At 39.5% G+C, this 15,848-nt stretch overlaps 2 protein-coding genes across 5 annotated transcripts in view; both read right to left on the bottom strand.

Annotated features, from left to right (window-relative positions):
• Positions 1 to 5,743: 5,743 nt before the first annotated feature.
• mlnr (motilin receptor) lies at positions 5,744 to 10,314 on the bottom strand. The gene is made up of 3 exons (XM_004560538.2): positions 10,234 to 10,314; positions 9,050 to 9,872; positions 5,744 to 6,542 (listed from the first exon to the last, which is right to left on the bottom strand). Exons 2-3 carry the CDS (start codon positions 9,813 to 9,815, stop codon positions 6,235 to 6,237), a joined length of 1,074 nt encoding a protein of 357 aa, XP_004560595.2. The 5' UTR covers positions 9,816 to 9,872; positions 10,234 to 10,314; the 3' UTR covers positions 5,744 to 6,234.
• A 2,785-nt stretch (positions 10,315 to 13,099) lies between these two features.
• Positions 13,100 to 15,848, bottom strand: part of fndc3a (fibronectin type III domain containing 3A) — a 47,098-nt gene continuing 44,349 nt past the window's right edge. For all 4 annotated transcript variants that reach the window (XM_023153599.3, XM_012921676.4, XM_012921674.4 and 1 more), the window contains one exon: positions 13,100 to 15,595. In XM_023153599.3, the coding sequence (XP_023009367.1) occupies positions 15,272 to 15,595 (324 nt within the window). In that variant the 3' untranslated portion in view covers positions 13,100 to 15,271. The remainder of the gene's footprint in view (positions 15,596 to 15,848) is intronic.

Genomic DNA, 15,848 nt, shown 5'->3' with positions numbered 1-15,848 from the left:
AATCATATGTTTTTATTATTAGACTTTAATACTCAGTGGTGTCACATACTCCTCTCTTCAGATGCACTGTTGAAGTTTCTAAATCCCACCCCTGGGCCATCTACCACATCTACCGCTGCTGCCTCCACTTCAGCAGCACAACCCACCAGTGATGCAGCATCAGCAGCACAACCCAGCTGCCGCAGCTGCTATTACAAATGAAGCAGATATCCCAAAATAAATTTTGCTATGGACATACTAATAGATGTTTTATTCAAAGAAATGAACTTACCATTTAGTTCCAGAAGGCGACAGCTTTAATCTTGGGGGACAATCGTTTGCTTTTGCCACATGGCAGCTAAGAGTTGCTGTGACAAGGCAGCCAAACTGTACGTTTCAATCCTTTACGTCACAACAGCAGCAGATTATCTGCCAAATGAGTAAACTTATTTATTTACTCTTTTAGATCATAAATATAGTTTTTTCTTGAAAATGGAGTACATGCACTATTTTATTGGCGAGAATTACCCATTTAAAGCCTTTATTTTGAAGACAACGTTGTCACGGATGTGGTGTTGTTTTTCTTTATTTTGATGTGGTTAAGCTGCGCTGGTAATCAGGTGGGTGGTATGTATTTTTGCTGTGCATAAGAAACATGTTTGGGTAGAGTTCAGTTCCTTGCTGTAGGTGGTTCTCCCACAGTATCCTGACAAATGTCTCATTAAACCACATGCACTTTTTCACATTGCTATTTAATGGTTGCTTCATTTGGTGTAAATATCCTGCAGGGTCTCTAAAAGTTAACTTGACAACTAATTAGAACAATGTGACAAACTTGAAAACAAATTTTAATATCTTTAATTAAAAGGGTGGTGTTTGGGGGTCATTTCTAGCTTTAAATGTGGACATTTGTAATTCGTTCAACGTGTTTGCATATCTTGTGTTTTCTTGACAATGCGAAGAATTACCATTTCTTTTTTCTATAATGTAAGTCACAGATACTCACATCTAGTAACTTCATTTTTAGTCTGTTGGCTCATTTGGAGTCTTATAAAATATATAGAAGTAACTCTACTATCCTGTCTGTGGCCTGAATGAAGACAGGTCAGTCACTCAAAGGGTTCACACTGTTGAACTGTAAATGCTTTATGGTAATTTCGCGCTTTTTTTTGGCCATGCAAAATTTGATACATGATATGAAACTCATGGCCATTGTCACTCATTCTGTTTTTGTGAAGTGTAATGGATAGATGGTTTTAGAGTTTAGATATATCTTTATGTTCAGCTGTCAAATAGTCAAAATCCAGTTTGACGAGTTGTAGAATTGTTAGAATTATGCATCTGTCATTGATTCAGGTGTGCAGAGCTTTCTAAATTAACTGTAAAGACATAAAGAAGAATGGAACAATTGAAAAATAAATGAAAGTTTATTTAAAGTTATTATTTTATTTGTACTTTTAAAACCATGTATTGTTAAACAATAAACATGAAAATGTTTCTTATATTTATGCGTTGCGTATAAGCTGTGTAATGTGACACTATAGCCTGTACAAAACTCGTCCCACAAGCCTGTAACATCATTTATCTTGTCCCTGCATCACTATCATGCACAAGGGATATATAGAAGTTTTCCATAATTAGTTATGGTATTGTTTATATTTACAAAAAGAGTAATAAGCACTCCGAGCACACTAACCTCCACCGAGGCAGCTCACTCTTTAGGCAGTATCTACTTTTTAAGGGAACAGTATTACATTCATTGGGTTTTCGTTCACACGTTTGGCTTTTGTTATTTGCATTGTTGAAACTCTATTTCAATATGCATGACATCACTTTGAGTACAATAATTTTATTAGTTCTTATTTATGTAGAGATGGTACATTTGCAGCATTCATTTCATTGTTATTAGAACTGGTTACTGTAATGTACATAACAAAGTCACAATAAAATAATGTGATATTTAGAATCCACATATATAATTTCCTATATGCCTGCGTATTGTCAAAACAAACAATGGCATAAAATAGCTCTATATAGCATTACTATCACTTTGACCTTCAGATCAATATTTTGGCCTTGAAAATCAAAGGTCAAGCATGACATGATATTTTAAATCTTTATATAGCACTTCACTTTATTTTAAAAATAACCCCTTTGTAAACTCATTTTGTCTATGCGCTATTTACCAATCTAAACAAGGATGTTAAGAGATCATAAAGAGCACATACAAATATCAGCAATCACTTTTTGACCACTCAAATCCTCAGCATATCCCTTTTCCTTCCCCTCCTCTTGATGCGTTCATAGTCCAGATATAGTGCAAGTTGCAATCACAGTATTGAAACATCTAACTAACTCCAGAAGAGGAGCATCTGTAGTTGTTTAGACATTACACCTTTTTTAACTAATTTCTAATGCAACTTTTCATACAGCTCAAAAATCAGCAAGAGAGGAAGTTGAGAAATTATTTTCAAAGATAAATAATGCTTAGTAAAGGAGTCTTGCGTGTAATGTTCTGAGTCAGCTTCGAATTTTTAAATAAGATACTGAATCTGATGCGTTGCAGACTGTTTTTGCAATATGTCTTGTAAAACAAGAAATTCGGAGGTTGCATGAAAATGCTGTGCAGTTTAGTACAGGCTGGTTAGTTTGCTATATTGTGATTGAGTTTAAAGTACTGCATTATGTTTGACTACTTACATCTAGTGTGCTATTATTAGGTTACATCAAGGGTGGCAGGAGACATCTCTTTATATTTAAGGAGATGATGCTGATTAGATTCACCCTCTTAATTCTACTTTTTATATCAGTTTTATAGTAGTGTAGGGGGTGGAAATAGTTGATATATTGGCCTATTTTTTTTATTTTGTTTAATTAGTTAAAGCCACAAATGTCAGAGTAGCAGCACAGGTCAGCTGATCACAGCATGTACACAAAAATCTACTGGAGCTCACAAAGCAAACTGGTATGTGACTTATTCCTAAATAATTATTTTCCTTACATTGCACGGCTCCGTCTGATCTTAAGGTTATCACACCTGCTAAATCCCACATTAACCCCTGAGCCCCAGGAACATCAGTGCAGTTTGTTAAAGTAAATGATACTATTTTGCAGCACCACAAAGTGGGCTGAATTAGATTTTCTGGCATATTTCACACCCGTGCTCTAAAGTCTCTCAGTTGACCAAATGTTGAATACTTTTTAGACACTTAAATAGACATCAAGTCCATAAGTCTATAAAATTGCAGCCTCTAAATTGCAGGAAACTACCCTAATTTGTAGAAAGAAGGAGAGTATTGACTCTTCTGTATGGAACATGGCTCATTACACAGTGGTGGCTGTTTACAAAAGGCTTTAGAAGATGAGGTGATTAGTAAATTAAGGTTCGTTATCACTGTCATTAAAGCGTCGTGGGAGTGCTTGGTGGTTTGTAAAAGGGAAAGTCGTATTTGTGTTTGTTGTGTTACTGTCACCCAGCTGTGACAACAAGAGCACGAGGGTAGCACTGCCACCCGTCTGGCTCGTCATGGCAGCAAAACATGATTGTGAATGGTTGAATTACCCGAGCCATTTCAGGCTTTTATGTTCACACAAGATAAAATGACTAACACCCCCAAATACTGTTGGTCACCAAATTCCCTCGGCTCTCCATTATAGCAGCTTTCAGAGAGAACATTTTTTGGGTACAGATGATTGACCTCACAGCCAGCTTGGGGTGGCAAAAGCTTTCTCTTTGGGGAGGTGCATGGAGAAAAAGAGATGGCATTAGAGAGCAGTCTACCTAGGAAGAAAGCCAGAAGGAAAGATAATGAGCCCCTGCAGGCTTTGTGGAAAGACTAGTCCTGCAGACCCTGCTCCTAAATAATCTCCATTTTTGCACAGCTTTCCTGCAAAGGTCAGTAGGCATAGGGAGCCAAACAGGAAGTGAATGCATTGCTGATAATTTGTGGAAATGAGGTAAAAAGGGAAGCTGATAAAGATTTCTTACAGGGCGAAGGTGGAAACCAGGAGCCCTTAACTCAAACAACATTGTTTATGTAGTTTAGAACCATCTAAATCTCAGGAAATTGCTGGAAATTGCATATAGCTTTCACACACTGTCTGTCTGAAGAGCAGTATATTCTGGCTCCCCCTTCTGGTGGAAACTACCTTAAATGATGTCTGTCACTGGTATCATGAAATTGCAAATTACAAATGAGGCAGATTCCCCTTACAGCATGCAACATCGAGTTTTACCTTTCATCAGGGGTTGCTCTGGTTTCCTCTGACAGTCCAAAGATATAGATGATAGCTTAATTTGTCATTCTAAATTGAAAATAGATGTTTAAAATATACTTGAGTGTTCTGTTAAATTACTGGTCCTTACCTTTTACCATTTGAGACAGAAAAATGCATTTAGGCTGCTGTAATTCGTTATTACCAGGATGCCCTAAAACCCCCCTGAAAAGCCATCAGCTGATCCAAAATGCTACAGCAAGAGTACTGACAGGGACTAGAAAGAGAGAGCATATTTCTCCTATATTGGCTCCGTGTTAAGTCCAGAATCAATTTTAAAATCCTGATCCTCCTCACATACAAGGTCTTGAATAATCAGGCCCCATCTTATCTTAATGACCTCATAGTACCATATCACCCCATTAGAGCATATGATCTAATTTCTACTTAAAGATGAAATGTCAGGTATTATTCTGTATTAACCATTCAGACAAATCCCTACTTACATATTTGCACAATGTTCGAGGTTTGCTGATGAAGTAGACATCGCAGCCTTAAAAGTGGAATCAGAACAAAGAAATTGTATATGTCTGTGAGTGATTTGAGGCGGTGTAAAGAACACCACAGGGAGGTGTTGACAGCTCCAAACAAACCACTCACATCTACTCTCTTCATTATCAGTAAAGAAAATAACCGACAGAGGAGCTGTGCCTCTTGTTGATCTTTCCCCAGGTGATGGCACGATGGTCTGTGCGATATAAGGTCGCTCAGCTTCAGCTCCTCTGGTTAAAAGATGAATGGTTCTCTGAAAAAAAAAGTGTCATCGGGATGAGTCAGCCCACAGCGACTATGTCTCTTTGTATTTGTACAAACCGAGGGCCGATGATTCATAGGCAAAATCATGACAGTTCCTTTTAGAGAACAAGATGTATGATAGACAGAGCTAAGAATAAAAATGGGTTTATTTTATGCTTAAGACATTGTTCAGGTTGAAATATATAACTTTGACATTACCTTTCTTTCCACAGAGTATGAGGTACAAAAGTGTGCCATTTCTAATCCAAAACCCCAAGAAGAATTGTACAATGTGCCAAGATTATGCAAGTGGAAGCAATAAAAGCAATAAGCTCCGCTACTGCTGACAACCTAATATCTTTTTTCCTCTTTGAAATGCACTTAGAGCAGCCATTACTTTGAATATGGTGATGTGGGGACATTGCCTGCCAGTGTAAATCTAACTCAGGGTCCATTTAATATAATAGCCACGTCATCTTACATGTGATGACCGGCACGTACACAGACCCAAAGCCTCAAGACTCAGGTGGTATCACACACACAGACAGCAAGTGCCCCATTTTCATACTAATCTGCTTTTATCGAATGTATGCTCCATTAACACACACACACACACTCCATACACAATGTCAGATCTGCTCATCTAATAGCCCTCAGCTAATAGGTTTCATTTTTTGTGTTTTTGTTGTTTTTTGTTGTTGTTTTTTTATTAAGATAACAGTTACTCACCATTGATTAAACAAATCTTACAGCAGACTATAGTTAGCTACAATTAAAAATTTCACATGAACATTCAGATGTGGCAACCTTCATTGGTCATTAACAAAGAGAGATTACTCGGTACTTGTGAGCTGAAATGATGTGTGTAATAAAGAGCTAGAAAAACGTGTAGCAGCGCACAATGCAGAGGTAAATACTTCTGCATGAGGGGCGTATGACTAAGGCAGGAAGACTGCAAATGGACTGTAAATTGACAAAAATGATAATGCGACATGGCAGAACATCATCATCGTGTGTCCGTGAACAGAATGTCATTGAGAAGTAAGAAATGTGATTTTTGCATTGAAGCGCAGCAGAGCGCTCAGCCCTGTCACCCCCTGCCTCCACCATGGAAAAAAAACAGAGCATTTCTCCTCTACAAGCCTTCTCGACTCCTAACCCCCTGAACTTTAAAGAGACCTGCAGATTCCCCCCTGGCAGTGAAGTCAAACAAGCTTGTGAGTGCTCATTATGTGTTGACTCCTCTCAGACCCCTGTAAGGCTTTCATTCAGGGTGGAGATGTGATCTATTACGCAGAGCTGTCTCTGGCCACCGCGGGTTTGCCTGGGCCGCTGGTGCAGCAGGAAGAGCCGCTTGGCCGCGGCCCTGTACTTCCGAGACATCAGGTTATAGACGACGGGGTTGATGGAGGCGCTAAGGTAGCAGAGAACCATGGAGGCCATGTTGAAGTTCTGGCTCAGCATGGCTGTTTCGTAGTCGTCCACCTGGGCGAAGAGGTTTCTGCCGATGTGGTACGGCAGCCAGCAGATGATGAAGGCCAGCACCACCACCACTGAGAGGGAAAGTTTGGAGGGATAAATTAGTTTGATAAAAGTTATATAAGCAGACAGGTATCGCTGGCACTAAGGAACTGTCTCCTATTACAGTTATTTTTAGCTGACTGTGGACTCCTTTAAAAACCAGTTAAAAACATTTTGTTGATGTTATACTGATTTATTTTACACTAATTTATATACAGCTGTCTAACTTCCTGTTTTGTCCTGATGATGAGGTTAATACGCAGGCAAGCGTTAATGACTGCCTGCAGATAAGATTTGCCATAACATTACTGAAGCATTATGGGTCTCCATAAGTCTCAGCACATAACCGAGCGTTCCAGACGAGTGTTGTAAAACATTGCTTTAGATATGCATCCAGTGTTTCTTTAGTAAAAAATAAGGCAATAAAAAAGCACACTGGCACATTATCTGTTTTGGTATCCGGGTGGGTAGAGAGTTTCAGTGTTTATTAGTTAATTATTTTTACAGATATGCCTCCGTTTGTTTTCTGATTCCTGCCCAATACACAAGAGACATGAAGATATTAGCAGGTATGAATAAACTCCTTGAATATTTGTGAATGAATGAGCAAAACTTAAATATGTGATTGGAAAAGGGGGAAAAAAAACCCATCTTTAGTTCTAAAAATAGTAAAATTCTCATAACACTCAGCTACTCTGCTTCATTGTGTGGGAGTAGTTGGATCAGATTTTATGAATGGCAGCAATCATTTCAGATTGGTGCACTGATATATCTGACGTGTTACAGCAAAGCCTTTTTTTCAGAAGACCAAAATAGAAATAGTACATACAAATATAGAAAACTCGTGTGGCAAAAAAAGCATCCAACTTACTTGGAGTAATTAAATTGTGTTCATGTTGAGCTCATTTATAACGAGAAGCTGATTAAGAAAATTGGTTTTCGGGATCTTTAAGTATTCTCAGATCTGTGGTCTACGCTTACCCTTGACATTTGTTAATGACCAGCGGCAATTACAGCTAAATCAAAAGAGCTTCTCTCCTTCTTCCCTGAAGTGACTGGAGACTGTAATTGGCTCCAACAATGAAGTCACATTTTTATGTAAGCAGGCCAATTAGAGCGCATATGCAGCAGAAAGCTTTGCCGAGAAGAAAACACGCCACACATCCAGCAAAGAGCAAAGTCAGAAACAGTGGGTGAGGTAATCACTGAGTCACCAGTATTGATCACGAAGCCCCTGCAGAATAAATTACTATAAACTTGTAATGGTGGAGCAATTTCTGTGAAGACCGTGATTGTTTGTTCAATAATAAAAATAGAAGCGGATGTAGCTCACATCGGCCTAAATATTCCTAAATTAACAATGACAGTTATCCATAAATGTAAGACATTAATTGTAGATTTAGTGTGAGACTCCTGAGATGTTAAAAAATGAAAAAAAAACCTTGCATGGAATTTTCCAATAAGGCTGATTCATGCAGGTCCCTCATGGTGACAGTCCAATTTGGGATTCAGTGGATACAAATGGCATTGTGTTTGATGACGTGAGCTCTGCACAGTGTATGCTCAGCTAATGAACAGCATTTATATCCTAATACATACACCATGATTAAACATTTAGTTAATGTGGACAGGCCTGGCCCGGGTCTTTAACTGTAAAACAGTTTCCTGCACAGTCTACCAGAACTGCAAATTAAAGCAAATATATTTGCAGTGGCAGGACGTGATTAGCTCCAGACAAAATAGAGTAATTAACCAGCTGGTATCAACAGCAGCACACATGGAACCAGCTTTTTATTGATCAAGACAGAAGTAAAACAAGAGCAAATGATATATTTTTAAGGTGAAACTACTGGCTTTTAAATCAGTTCACCGACATGTGCGGCAAATGCTGTGGCAAAGGCAGTGCAGGAAAGGAGAAAACCTGAATTCACACGTGTCCAATGTGTCTGCTGTTTGGCCTCAGCAGCAATAAAAAGGGAGACTGATGATATAAACTGATGCCTTCCTGAAAAAAGTGTTGGGTTTTTTTTTTGTTTTCTTGTCTGTCCTGAAAGGTTACACTGAATTTGGAAAAAAGAGCAGCTCCCTCCTCCTGTAATCAGCTGTAAAATCAACAAAAAGTTAAGGAGCTGGTCTCATTTAAATGAATTTAGGTGTTTTTAAATGATTTGGAGACAGTTACTTCAGGCTGTTTTGCCCTGTTGTTGGCTCTAGACAATGATTTTTACATGTTTCGTAATTGAAATTCAAACACCTTTATATACTATTGCAGATAAAGCAGAATATGAAGATCATGGAATACATTAAATGCCACCGTTTTGTGCGAAATCAGTGATAATTATTATTTAAACGTTTATCTGCAGATGGCAAATGTGAGACTGAGTCACAGTGCTGGAACAGGTGGCTGTCTAATTCTTAAAAATCTCTCTGATGTACAAAATGTGACACTTTTAGAACCTGTAAAAATGTGCGTGCTCTGCTGGGATTCAGCATACCAGAGATATATACTTTCTGCATTGATGCAAATGTTCTTACTCACCCAGGATCTTGACTGTTTGTCTGTGTGGCCTCTCTCGGGCCAGTGCACAGGGGCCTTGCAGGTCATTTTTGCTCTTCCATAACTTGCACCCGATGGAGCCGTAGAGAAAGATGAGGCAGAGCATTGGGCAGAAAAAGTATGTGGTGGACACCCAGAGCATGATGTGCAGCTTTCCCGAGATGATGGCGTAGTTGGTGTGCTTGCACTGCCCCGTGTTGTAATCTGGGTGTGTTTCGTTGTCATACTCGACCCCTACCAAGAAGAGCGTGGGAGCTGCAGAGACCAAGGCGAAACCCCACAGGGCAAAGATGATGTACTGGACCCTGCGTCTGGTCACCACCGCCTTGCTTCGGAGGGGGAAGCTGATGGCCAGATAGCGTTCGACGCTCAGTGCCGTGATGTGAAGGATCGTGGCCGAAGTGCAGCCCTCAAAGATGTAGTGATATAAGCGGCACACGACTTCCCCAAAAAGCCAGGGCACATACTTCCACAGGCGGTACAGATCAAATGGCAGGCACAGGAAGATGATGAGGTCAGAAACTGCCATGCTGGATAGATAGAGGTTGGTGGTAGTCTTCATGTCCTTGAAGCGCTGGATGATGAGGATGGTCATGGTATTGCCTGTCACCCCGACAATGAAAATAAGGATGCAGATGACAGTGACAGGGATGAGGGTGGAGGTGGGGAACAGGGAACCCTCGTAGTGGTGGTCATCTATGTTGTCCATGTCCTCTGCTCCACCAGCATGAGGTCTTGACCAGGGCATGCCAATTTCATTAGGTGCTGGCACAGTAAAGATCAAAAATCTGGTTTCAGGGACCCACTGACAAGACAAAAATGACATATTAAAGAACCAAACCAAATGCCGTAGACTTTTCATTACTCCAGACATAATATGAATACTGAATTTGGATAAATCATAAATAAACTCACTGCACATAATAAAAATGCCACAACGACACTTGATGGTAATGAAAATGCAGACTGATTTCAAGCATTGCACCACATGTCAATGAAAAATATAAAACTAAACTCTAACAAAAATAAATACAAGATTTACGCAAAACAACATAATAAATAAAGCACTGCAGGTTATAGTAAGTCATGCAAACCAACTAGTACGATGCATTAAACCTTAAAAGGAAACTTAATGGTGTAAAATAGATTTTTGCTGGTGCTGGTACCTCGCAAATGGAGAGATCTTTCAAAGTTGAAACTTTTTGCAGTCCCTGTTGTGGTTCTGTGTGAGCCGAAGGAGAGCAGCGGTGGCAGGAGGTTTGCATTGAAGTGGCAGAGCCTGTCCTGGTGCTCAATAACTGGTTGAGCTGTGAGAGATGAAGAAAGGAGCTCCTCCTCCACAGCACCCTCAGGAGTCCAGGAGTAACAGCATGGGTGTCTGTTGTTTGTGTGTGTGTGCCTGGGTAATCTTTATAATCAAATGACAACAGGACAGATGATGGTAAAAGGCAAAAGACGGAGGATGATATTATTCTGGATTGAACATAAACCCACAAGACATAAACATATAAAAATTGCTCTTAATTCAATGATTCATGCGACAGTCAGTGTGCGTTTGCTGAGCTGTTTGGAAGTAGTGACTGAAAAATATGTTCTTTATCTGCTCCGCTGTCCACCAGCCCCATCTTTCTCTGAGTTAGGTATCATCTCAGGCTTGTTCTAACAAACCTTAAACTTCAACAACGAAGGTGAAGAAGGGGCAGCGAAGGGTTTTTCTCCTTTGACTTTTCTGCTTAGTTAGGATTTTTAATAGAAGAATCAAAAGTTTAACTTGGGGTGACCTCCAGAGGGTATTGACCTCAGTTCTTGACTCCACGTCCCACTAATCCATAAGGTTTAGAGACCGTTTCAAGGCTTTGGAGAGTGCTGATAAGTATGAATATTAGAAAACTGCTACCTCTATGTGAATTGAACTGTCCTGATTCTTGTGGAAAATTACATTCCAGAAGTTAATTGCAGACATGAGAGCAGAGGGGTACTTTCACTTCCTGAAACACCGGTTTTCTGATATTTCTTCCAAGCTAACATTTATCCCAACGCTGCTTCGCTCTGTTGGTTCACAGCCACCACATCCATTACAACTCGACGAACCTTTCAGAAAAGAGACACACTGACACAAGGGTGTATTTGTGTGTTTACACTGAGCTGGCCCATGACCAGATGAACCAGTCGGACCTAAGAAAGGGTCAGTGTGAAGCTCTCTCCTCTATCATTGTTTGCGCTGTCACAGGGAGGCCTCGTTTGCTTGTTTTGAAAGGGTTTCCAATCCATCTTTCAACAGCAGCCAATGTTGTCCACAATGCGGCAACCGAGATGAGTAAGCACGCTTTCGCCTTCATTAATTACGCCATTTTTAGTTGTATTGTTTAGGTAGGTTTGTGCAGAGAACAAAAAGTCCCCCATGTCCACAACTTCACACACTACACTGAGCTTCAGTGTCCCTATTATTATATTTTATGATGTTTTATACGATAGAATTATAAACATAAAAAAATCAGGACGTTGAAGAATGTTAATAAACTTGTAATCTTTTAATCTTTTTAATCTTTTCTGTTTTTATATTTAGCTGTAAATACCATCGCCAACCATTTCATTAGAGATGTTAACATCTAATCAGCCAATCACATGCCACAATCTCAATGCATTTTGGCACTGAGGTGCTAAAGTTCAAACTGAGTATCTGAATAGGGGAGAAATGTGATTTTAGTGGTTGAAATGTGGCATTATTGTTGGCGCCAGATGAGCTGGTCTGTATTTTAAAAACTGCTGGTCTACTGGAATTTTCTCACACAATTACGTCTGGGGTTTACAGAGGATGATAAAAGAAAGAGAAGAGGGTATAAGCAGTGAGTTGCAGCTCTCTGGGCAAAATGCCTTGTCAGAGGTCAGAGGAGAATGGCCAGACTGCTTCTAGCTGACAGGAAGGCCACAGTAAGTCAAATAATCACTTACTACAGCTAAAGTATGCAGAAAAACATCCCTGAATGCACAGCGTGTCACATCTTGAAGGAGATGGGCTACAGCAGCTAAGAATAGAAAAGCTACAATTTACAAAGACTCACAAAGCTGGACGATAAAAGGCTAGAAAAACATCGAATGGTGACGTTTTAGTTTCTGCTGCAACATTCAGGTCAGAATTTGTGCTATGGTGTGGGGAATGTTTTCGTGGCATATTTTGAGTTCCTTAGTGCCAAGTGAGAATCTTTTAAATGCCACAGCCCACCAGAGGTTCACTGATGAGCACACCCTTTTCTTTATAACCACAGTGTAGCTGTAATCTTCTAATGGCTGTTTCCACAGAGACAATGTGCCATGTCACAAACCTCAAACAACCCGAATCTGGTTTTGTGAATGTGAAAAGGAGTTTGTGTACTCAAATTGCCTCACAGTCACCAGACCCCAATTTAATAAAGCTCCTTTGGGATGCATTGAAATAGGAGATCCAACAAATCTGCACCAACTGTGTGATGATGTTAGAATGGGCCAAAATCTCACGAGGATTGTTTCCAGCATTTTGTTGGATCGATGCCACTAAGAATTCAGGCAGTTCAAGGCAAAAGGAGGAGTCTGAACTGTTATTTCGACTGATCGCTCACTCACAAGGTGTTGCTACAGTGGATGGATCCAGGTTTGGGCTTTTTTCTTTTTGTCCTTTCTGATGCAACCCTCCTAGGGATTGGTGTGTCATCCAGGCCTCTAACCAGTGAATATATTAACCACTACACTATTCAGCCACTAAGGAGGGTATAGCAATCTAAATATAGTCCCTTATAGCTTTTCCCATAATTCTGCTTCTTTTTTGAATGTGGCTAGAACAGCATTGAAATTTAGATTTTCACCCTTACCACCAGAGAAGCAGCAGTTCTTTACTGATCAAATTTTTATAACCATCAGGAGATATAAAGAAGGGTGTTGAGGTGCTCTTTCCCTCCCTCAAACACAAGCCAGTCGTTCAGAAACAAGTGCTGCCAAAGTCATGTTGTGCACAAATAGGTAATCAAACACTCACATGTACAAACTTGAAGCAGGACAAAGAATTATAAATCTTTTATTGTGCATGGATCCTTTGTAGATATCATGACTATACAGATACACTTTAGATACATATCTATGATTATACATTTTTCCCATAACGAACATTGTAAAGTGATATGTCTGGTAGTATGTATAGTATAACAAATTTTCATTTTGGAATGTACGGTGTATGAGGTAACTGCAAACATTAAAATTACATAAAAATGGTCTGTTTTGTGCATATTTTACTCATTTTTGTAGCATTTTGTTAATCTCCCCAGCCAAAGGTAGTAAGCCCCCGGGTGAAGAGGTGTTAAAATGGCACGCTTTGCAATTGCTATCAAAAATAGGAATTTTGAATCTTTTTTCTTCTTCTTTTTTAAATGACAAAGGAGACATTTGCAGAATGTCTTAAGGACCAAATCATGTAATTATCCAGGATGTTTTGCAAGGTACCTGCATTTCATTTTGAAAGTTGCAACAGCAGTTATCTGCCCAAAACCAATCACTAGACTCTACAGCCAGATTACCACTGAAAACTCAGCTTAGCAACCTGTTAGAAATACTTAACACACAGAGAAAAGGCAAATTTAGATTCACAGGAAGTACATAACACATTTTGTTTCAGCTTTCAATGATTCATGACAGGATTTTTTTCTTCTTTTAATGTTCTGGAGAGTATTAACTTATATTACTTCAATATCATAAAAAAATATACTTCACACATGTATGACTTGAAAAAACAGAAACCAAAATAAATTTAATACATACAACTACTTTCCATTTCTCTCATGATTATACATGTTTACTAAACACCAAATGAATTTTGCAAAAGTAAAATGAAACACATTGTAGTGTTTTCTAACACTAAAAGAAAACCATAGGAACTGAAGAGAAATTAAGAAAAAAAAAAAAATCTCCCAAAGTTTTTTTCCTCTCCAATTAAGGCCTCTGAAACAACTTGTGATATTTTTCCCTCTGGTTTTCTTTTTTTAAATATTTATTTTTTTTTTTTCATTTTTGCTGATTAGCTGTTTCAGTGACATGTCATGTGATTCAACAACTTTTAAAAACACCCAAAACACATGAAGGGCTTTCACAATCTCAAAGTGTGTTCTATAAAATGCATCACAAGACCAAGACACAGTCAGTCTAGGTTTTCTTTCACTAAGGTGCAAAATCAATTACCGGGGAGAACGAAATAAAACAGAACATACGAGAAAGCATACATTTTTTGTGCTGAACAACAATATCTCAGAGTAAAGCAGCTGCATGATTGTAAAAACAAGCTACAGTATAACTATATGATAGTAAAAATAATTAGAATTCACTGTTAGTTTGGTTTTTGTTTTCTAACTTTATACTGAGCATTTTTTTCCCCCTCAAACTTACAGATCTTCACTGTACAAAAATATACTAACATTTCTCCAGTCATTTTTGCATCCTTAAACATTCTTAAACATCAAAAAGGTTGGAAAGTGCTAAATGAACGCCCTACTAATGTGAACAAGGTTAACTCTTCAGATTCTTCTTTCCCTAGACTTCTCGAACAAACTCCAGCATGGGGAATCACGTCCCTTCGTGTGGCCCTGAGGCATTCCCAGCCGTGTACTGCAGTGGCACTAACTACATACAGTAAACACATCTGGACACACCTCACTGTGCAAACACTGGCCCACCAGGTCCCAGGATCAAATAGCACATAGGTTTACACCTACAGACTATTTTTGGAACACATCTATCAAAAAACTGTTTCTTACTGGACACTTAAATGGAAATATAAATGACTATTTCTATACATTTTTATATATATGCGCCACTTCTCCCCAGCCCTTCCCCAAAGCAAACCCTATCCCTATGCTTTCTGAGTTCCTTTTGCACAGGAAGCTAATCGTGATGGATTAGGCATTTGGACTCAACAGATACCACAACCTTGGAGCGGGGAGACAGAGGAAGGAGAGTCAGGAAGGTATCACAGGTGCCAAATGAGACGTTACATCCTCAATTTATAACTTCCATTTAGCGCCCACTCACCCGCCCATCCTCCTGCTGCGCCCCAGTTCGGCTAATGCAATTACTCCGTTGAAACTGGAGAATAGTAAGTACAAAATAAAGAATACAAAACAACAGAGAGATAGAGGGGCAGGGAAGAGTAAAGCTATAACCCTGAAGCTGGGGGGTGCAGACTGCTCATTTAATGACAAAATATTGGATGACAAAAGCGATGAGGATGGCGATGACGGCAAAAACCATGAGGATGAGGAAAGCGCACTGCTCGTCGCTCAGGCTCTGTCTGGCTCGGGTGGACTCTGTGCCGATCCTGGATCCTGAGCTGACCGCGCTGCTGGCCAGCGCCGCATCATTCCGCTGGGAGGAGAGGGTCACCGTGGGGCTGTAGGGACCGCTCAGCTCCGGGGCGTCCTGGCACTGCCTGATAGCACATACTCGGAAACGATAGTCACTGTTGGGCTGCAGGTTCTGAACATGGAAGGTTGTGGCAGAGCCTTTGTAAGCCTGAGAACAGGAGAGAGGAAGAGATTAAAAATAGTATATAAAATTATAGAAAACATGAAGCAAGAAGCTGTACTGAACAATGAAGATGAAAATTCATCTTTCTTACTGCTTCTGAGTAACTTCAGTGACAGAAATAATGAAAATACACTTGTATCTCTTTTAACTTTTATTATTTTTCCAGTTGACAGAGTATTTTTGATTCTTTTCATTAGACTTGTCCTGTTTTTTTTGCCTTGGAAGACGTGGAAAGCCA

This window comes from Maylandia zebra, linkage group LG14 (genome assembly GCF_041146795.1).
Source record: "Maylandia zebra isolate NMK-2024a linkage group LG14, Mzebra_GT3a, whole genome shotgun sequence".
NCBI classification, from domain to species: domain Eukaryota; kingdom Metazoa; phylum Chordata; class Actinopteri; order Cichliformes; family Cichlidae; genus Maylandia; species Maylandia zebra.
This window is presented reverse-complemented; position numbering and strand designations above follow the sequence as displayed.